The sequence below is a fragment of the Sebastes umbrosus genome, chromosome 21 (genome assembly GCF_015220745.1).
Source record: "Sebastes umbrosus isolate fSebUmb1 chromosome 21, fSebUmb1.pri, whole genome shotgun sequence".
Lineage (NCBI taxonomy): Eukaryota > Metazoa > Chordata > Actinopteri > Perciformes > Sebastidae > Sebastes > Sebastes umbrosus.
In genome coordinates, this window is record NC_051289.1 from 1,199,321 (window position 1) to 1,207,142 (window position 7,822).

Below are 7,822 nucleotides of genomic sequence, written 5' to 3' on the forward strand. Positions count from 1 at the left end.
AATCGAGTATTCAACACAGCCGTGTAATAAACTACATTAAGTAATATCTTTTATGGAGGGTTGGAGGTTGTATCAGCTCAGTTTTAAAGCCAGAGTGAAGATACTGGTATCATATGTAAGTAGAAAACCTGATGAATCCATCAGTACCAACCATGTCATAGTAGGAGGTTAAATAACGCTCCAAACTTATACTAAATTTTGGCGAGGAAAAACTGTCATGTCCATTTTCAAAGGGGTCCCTTGACCTCTGACCTCCAGATCATTGAATGTAAATGGGTTCTATGGGTACCCACGAGTCTCCCCTTTACAGACATGCCCACTTTATGATAATCACATGCAGTTTGGGGCAAGTCATAGTCAAGTCAGCACACTGACACACTGACAGCTGTTGTTGCCTGTTGGGCTGCAGTTTGCCATGTTATGATTGGAGCATATTGTTTTATGCTAAATGCAGTACCTGTGAGGGTTTCTGGATCAATATCTGTCATTGTTTTGTGTTGTTAATTGATTTACAATAATAAATATATACATATATTTGTATAAAGCAGCATATTAGTCCACTCCCATGTTGATAAAAGTATTAAATACTGGACTAATCTCCCTTTAAGGTACATTTAGAACAGATAAAAACTGTGCGATTAATTGCGATTAAATATTGTAATCGATTGACAGCCCTAGTTATAACGTAATGTCACATCTACTGTTTTACCTCTATGACTGTAGCAACCTAGCATGCTGTGACAAGGTTGACGAATTAGAGACTGGAGGTCGGCTGCTCACTTGAGGATCAAAATCAAGACCTCTTCAATGCCTAGTTAGAAGAAACCCAAATCGCTCTAAACTCTTTTATATCAAACTTTATTGACACAAATCTACATCCAAAGGTTTTCCTTTAGGATATCATGTACGGCCGGAGCCAGAAAGGGCAGGCCGACCCAGGAATAGAGCGAGAGACATAGAGTCAACATGACCCTGACGGCTGTTTGTCCTCCTACACTGACAACCGAAATGGCTGTCACTAATAACAACAGCTGTCTGCTTTTGTGTCACAAACGCGTCTAATTAATGGCCTTAATGTTCAAGATGGAAACCAGAAATAGCCTGGTCTTTTATTAGACTCTTAGGTTGGTGAAAAGCAATACAAGACTTGGGGAAGATTTCTCTACTGCAGTGATGCAACACAAAGACATCATCGAGGGTTTCAATGGCACAATGATAGTTGTGAGATGTTACACAACTGATGACTACATGTGTGCCGTCTGAAAGGTTTTATTTAAAGTATTGTTAATGCAAGAGATGGAATATCAACCTGATAGAGTGTGAGGAGCTATTTTAGAAGTATATTCAGAAGCTTCCAGAGGTAAAAAGTCCCATTTACGCTCAAGTCTGGGATGAACAGAAGATTTTGCTTTTCCTGTCAATGTGTGAAACCCAAAGTGTTTCCATCCTTTCCTGGATGTGTAGTGTTTACCACGCTGGATTTAACATGGGAGGGTGCAGGTCGTATCCACGACGACCCTCCAACGTTTTATACTTTCTTGTCTCGGCTCGCTGAGGTTTGTTTTGGTTGACGGATACGGAACGGATATGACGTCACGTTACTCAGACTACCACAATGAAAGCGGTAACTTCCTTCTACCTCCACATAGACTCAGATGAAGCATCGATTCTGACGTTAAAACATCGATTTCCAAATCTACTCCTCATACATACCAACCATGCCAAGCCAAACCAATCCATGCCAAACCAAGCTCACAAACCTTCCCTACCTGTCTCCTGGACGACAGGCTGCACCTCCTCCTTCGTGTGTTGCTCCTCCTCTTCCTCATTAACGCCTCCTAACCAAGCCAAACCAGGCCAGATAAGAACCAAACCAAACCAGGTCAAACCTCATTCCTACACCGAGCCTACCTGTCTCCTGGACCACAGGCTCCACCTCCTCCTGTATCAGCGGCTCCACCTCCTCTTCCTCATACACCTCCTCTTCAGCGCACTCCTCCTCATCCACCTCCTCTTCAGTGCACTCCTCCTCAGCGTGGACCTCCTCTACAGGAGCCGAGGAGGCTGGGGGGGGGTAGGAGGTGCCATAGCGGCGGTAGCGCTGCATGGACCGTCTCAGGTCTCAGCTGAACCCCAAAAAACAGGACCAGAACCAGACAGGAACCAATGCAGACCAGTTCTACTGTGGGTGGATTGCACGCTAAACCACCATCAACATAAATCAAAAAGATTTATCTCAGAATATAACGTGATGGAACCTGTGATGTTCAAGTACCAGATAAAACCAGACTGAAAAATGTACTGTAAAAAAACTAGATCTGTCCTCGGCCAAAAAATACCTTAGTCGACTAACACTCTAATTAGATCGACTAATCGATTAGTTGATTTAGTTGAGTTTCTCCACAAAGAATCACACAAAAGCACCACTTTAAATCTGGTGTTTACCAGATGAGCTTCTTGGAATTAAGTCATTCAGCATGAAAAAGCATAAAAAACAACTAATCTTAAACTAAATCTTAGTCGACTAAGACCAAAACGACTAATCGACTAAAGAAATCTTAGTCGATTAAGACCACAACGACTAATGGACTAAGAGGAGACAGCGCTGGTGAAACCTGGACACAGAAAGCCGTCCCAATGAGCTGATGAAAAGAGATCAAAACAATCTGGAAGAACAAATATTCCAAATTATTGATCGTCCAAACAGCCGGTGGCGAAAATAAAAGCAGCGAACAAGGAGGACGACAGAAAGTGAGTGAGCTGAGCAACAGAAAGAAAGAGCTCCTCCTCTTCCTCCTCTTCCTCCCAGCAGTACTACAGTCTACTGCCCATCCAGAACCTGATCCACACTATTATTAGAGCTGACAAACAGGGACACTGTGTGTGTGTGTGTGTGTGTGTGTGTGTGTGTGTGTGTGTGAGATACCAGAGAGGACAGAATAGCCCACTAAATAACCTTGACACTTGTTTGTTCCCACAGCGGTCTGTGGAATATGTCCCCTTAATTAAAAGGGACAGTAGGTGAAATCTTCACAGCTGACTAAGATCATGTTATAACTCACCAGGTGAATATTTAACACCAGTGAATCATTACCGGAGCAAGGACGTAGCACATGTTTTATCTGTTCAAAATGTACCTTAAAGGGAGATTTGTCAAGTATTTAATCCTCTTCTCAACATGGGAGTGGATGAATATGCTGCTTTATGTAAATGTACTGTATGTGTTAGGGCTGTTGAAGTTAACGTGATAATAATGCGTTAACATAAATTAGTTTTAACGCCACTAATTTCTTTAACGCAACTTTTTGGAGGTTGTAGCGGGCTCAGTTTTAAAGCTAGAGTGAAGAAGCTTACTAGCTTAAACGTTGTCGTTAATTGATTTCCAATAATAAATATATATAACTAATACATTTACATAAAGCAGCATATTTGTCCACTCCCATGTTGATAAGAGGATTGAATACTTGACTAATCTCCCTTTAAGGTTCATTTTGAACAGATACAAAATGTGCGATTAATTTGTGGTTAATAATTATTAACTATAGACAACAATGCGATTAATAACAATTAAATATTATAATTGATTGACAACTACTTGGTTTTAGCACATCTACCTTGTTCTATTGTGTATGTAAAAATCCTACAAATAAAATAAAATGTTTAAAAATAAATAAATAACTTAAATGTGTTTTCCTCACGTGTAAACTATGAATGTCATAATTAAATTTGACTTGGATACTGTGCAAATATCACAACCTATCTGAATATCACAGTAATAATACAGGTGTAAATCAGTATGAGAAGGTCAGTGAACGCACCGCGGACATACTTATGACAGTAATAATGTGGATTATCATGATGATGAAGTCATGTTATTTGTTTGTTTGTTTATTTAGATCCCCATTAGCTTTTGCATAGAGGCAGCTATTCTTCCTGGCGTCCACATAGTTTACATGGTGACAACACAAAAATACACATTCACACTATTTATCATCATACACTAACATTACACATCGTAATACACGTCAACTGTAAATAAAACATAAAAAACTGACAACGTTTAAATAACAAAAACACAAAGAAAATAGACTGAATCTATCCTGATCTAACAGATAAATATCATCATTTAATACCCTTACACACCCAAGAATACTTATTAATTATTAAAGTTTCTTCTTAAGTAATGCTCTTTTAATGTTTTTTTTAAAAACCATAAATAGTATTTTGTTGTGTAATATGATTTGGGAGTGCATTGCTCTGTGTGTTGCTGTACTTTGACCTGATTTGGTTTTGTGTGTATCTGTACTAAAGGATCGTTTTTTTTATAAAAAAAGAAATGTCTTTGTTGTTATAACATTTTTTTTTTTTTTCAGAATATTTTATTTTCAAATTTTTTAGTTAACCAAATATATAAAACACAAACTCACACAAACATGGCTCCAAATTCCCTCCCTATCCCGCCCACATACAAACTGAAAACGAACCATACTCAAAAGGAGAAGGCTTATTAACTATCAGGATATAGAATTAACTAATTAAATACACAAATAAAGAAATCATAAATAACGAGATGCAGTGTTTTGACTTATTCAGATGACCAATGATGTATCAAGTCTGATCATGTTGTTATATCAAATCCGGTATAGGTGTCGGTAAGGAGTCCATATAGGTTAAATAAGGTTGCCAAATCTTCAGAAAGGTGTTGTGTTCATTTCTGAGAGTAGATGTGATCTGTTCAAGTGGAATGCAGCTGTTCATTTCTAAAGGCCATCTAGATATGAGGAGATGGATATCAGACTTCCATGTGATTGCGATACACTTCCTTGCGATACATGGAGCTATTTCTAAAAGCTTTTTTTGAAAGTTTCTTAAAGGTGTACTAATGACTGTGAAATTCCCTAAAAAGCAAATTTGCGGATCCAATGGGAAGGTAAATCCTGTAAGTCTTGTCATAATGTCAGAGAAGTTCTGCCAGAAGATGTTGAGTTTTGTACATGAACAAGGTGCAATAATGCAAAGACGAGCCCTCCTCTTTACCACATCTAAAACACAGATTTGATATCTCTGTGGTGTGAAATAGAGTTGGTGAAGAAAGTTATAATGGATCAATCTGTATCTTGCATTGATAGTGGCTGACACACTTTTATGGCGTTATAACATTCTTAAAGGGACTGTTTGTAACTTTTTACACGTATAAATCTACCGGGTCGGTGTTCCATGCCCGCTCGCATGGGTGTGGCTACGCTGTTCAGACTCCCTGTGGACACGTACCATCAGACTCCAACACAAACTACAGGGAAGCACCAAAACCTCTTGGTTGTATCTAGTGAAGCTGTTAAACAGTGTTGGCCGCGGTCGGAGGACGCGGGGGAGACCGTAGCTTTGGTCTACGGGACCGGAGTCTCTGCTCCGCTGCTCCTCTGCCTGCCTTCACTCACACACCGCGCTCCGTCTCGCTCCACCTCTCACGTGCATGCTGCTCGCTCCACACTGCAGAAGAGTTAGTTTAGCTCTGAGAATATCTAGTGAATGTACAGTGGATGTTTGTGCAGAAATAACTGCTGCAGCTCCTCCAGACCAACAGAGGTTTCCCGTGTCTTGTGAAGTGACGGGGCTCCGCAGAGAGAAACGTTATCGTCTCTGACCAAAACTCCGGCGTCTCCTCTGTTCCCTCCGGCCGCGGTCGGGAGGCTGAGGCGGGAAAAGCCAACACTAGGATCAGCATTGATTCATGGAGAGACCTTGGTCTGGTCAGCTAACATTACTGCCAAGCAGCTGAAATATAGAGTGATATTGTGCTTTTAGCTGACGTGTGTCTCCTCACTGTGTTGAGCGATGCTCCTTCATGTCTATGTAGAGCGAGCACAAGCGCCAGCAACAGGACGCTGACTTTAGTTGACTTAACGGACACAGGTGAAGCTGTTAACAAGACATTTCTGATTCTTACAAACAGTCCCTTTAAGTAATGCTCTTTTAGTGTTTTGTTTAAAACCATAAATAGTATTTTGTTGTGTAATATGATTTGGGAGGGCATTGCTCTGTATGTTGCTGTACTTTGACCTGATTTGGTTTTGGATCTTGGGAAAGTCAAACAACCTGCAGCAGCAGCATGTCTGGTGGAATAATTGTGTGTATCTGTACTAAAGGAGAGTTTTTTATAAAAAATAAATGGACTCTTTGTTGTTATAACATTCTTCATGACATTATGATAAGGAATAACCTCAAATGTTAGTGAGTAAAGTGAGTTTGTTGTCCTCTCCATCACTGGATGTTGCAAAAAACACTCAAATGACAGCAGAACATGAACCACTGAGTGAACTCCTGTCTGTTAATTAAAGTTAAACAGCTGGTTAGCAGACTGATCATCTGCACTATATTCAGTCTTAACAGTTTTCTTCATCTCCTTGTATTTTTATATCTGGTATATTGTTTTGTACTTTGTACTACTAACTTTTTTACTGCCTTTTTACTAACATGTTTTGCACTATGGAACTGTGATGCTGGGAACTTGAATTTCCCTCTGGATCAATAAAGTTACTATCTATCCATCCATCCATCCATCCATCTGTCTATCTGTGCTAGATAGGTTAGCTTAGCATAATTCACAGGGCCACTTACATGTTACTGCTAGACAAGCCAGCTAGCAGTCATAAAGAGCATCATGTTATCTAAACTAAAGCCATTTAGTTAAGCTGGATAGCTTAAGTCTTCTATATTTTGCATATATTGACAGCTAGCAAAAAAAATGGCCCTGTTTTCTTCCATGTCTAAACCAGACTCCATGCAAAATACTGCCAATTTAACACACTCTTGGTTAGTAGAAAGACAAACACTTAAGAAAACACAAAATTAGCACATGCACATTAACGTATAGAACCCGCTTCTCAGTTCGGCAAAGGTAAAACACGCAAATTATCTTTATTTTTTATAAAAAAGCATGTTTTACAGCTTTTTAAGGCTGCTTCTAGACGCCCAGCAGGACGCATTTTAGCCTGAAGAAGACTGTGGGAACTATGGGTTATTCAGCAGAGAAAGCCGTAGTTTGTGTTGAATATTGAGTCGGTATATTAGCCGAATTGAAGAATGTATCTACATGATTCCAAAAATGTATTTGGTTTAAAACATATTTGGTTTTGGTTGCAGAAAGAATGTGGAGAGAAGACATGGAGGTGCGTTCAGGGGCTCAGAGAATGCAGCGGAGGAAAAAGGGTACTGACCTCTTCTGGAGGGGGTTTTGGGGGTTTTGGGAGTCTTTTTCTGGGCCATTGCTTCGTAAATTACCCGATGCGATTTCTCAGCTATGTCGCTACGAACTAACAATTCACTTTGTCCTATAATTTTAACAAAAACATGAAGTTTGTCCGCGCTGCTGGCCGCTTTCTGCTCTCACTGATGAAGCTCCGAAATCACGTCCTCACTTGGATACCAGCGAAGCCGAAGTCCATAGTAACGGTGATTGACTTCACGTTGAACCAATCAGAGCAGGAGAAACAGCTCGGAGGCGGGGCTAAAGGCGGGCTCTTGTTATTTTTTGGACCAATCAGGTTGCGGTACAGCTTCCCAGCGTCGTCGCTCTCTCTGGAAAGTTGTGATGGGAATTACGGCTCTTTTTAGTGAGCCGGATTATTTGGCTCAGCTCACTCAAGAAGAGCCGGCTCTTTCGGCTCCCAAACGGCTCTTTATTTTACCACTTCATTTTTCATTTTTCACTAGTTTCTTCACATATTTTACAGATAACTTTTGGATATTTTTCTAATATTTTTAATAAGTAATAATTTCCAGAATGCCATAATTTTACATGCTGCTTCATTTCCGACTGTCA

General features: G+C 40.0%; 1 protein-coding gene across 21 annotated transcripts in view; it reads right to left on the reverse strand.

The window, feature by feature from the left end:
• The window catches only part of unm_hu7910 (un-named hu7910), a 43,551-nt gene extending 36,079 nt beyond the window's left edge, over nucleotides 1–7,472 (reverse strand). For 5 of the 21 annotated variants that reach the window (XM_037757004.1, XM_037756998.1, XM_037756994.1 and 2 more), the window contains exons 1-2: nucleotides 1,912–2,398; nucleotides 1,770–1,838 (exon numbers count right to left, since the gene is read on the reverse strand). In XM_037757004.1, coding sequence (XP_037612932.1) covers nucleotides 1,770–1,838; nucleotides 1,912–2,107 — 265 coding nt within the window. In that variant the 5' untranslated portion in view covers nucleotides 2,108–2,398. Of the gene's footprint in view, nucleotides 1–1,769; nucleotides 1,839–1,911; nucleotides 2,429–7,217 lie in introns of those variants that run through there. The other 16 variants (XM_037756990.1, XM_037757005.1, XM_037756999.1 and 13 more) reach the window with 11 other exon arrangements.
• Between the last annotated feature and the right edge of the window lie 350 nt (nucleotides 7,473–7,822).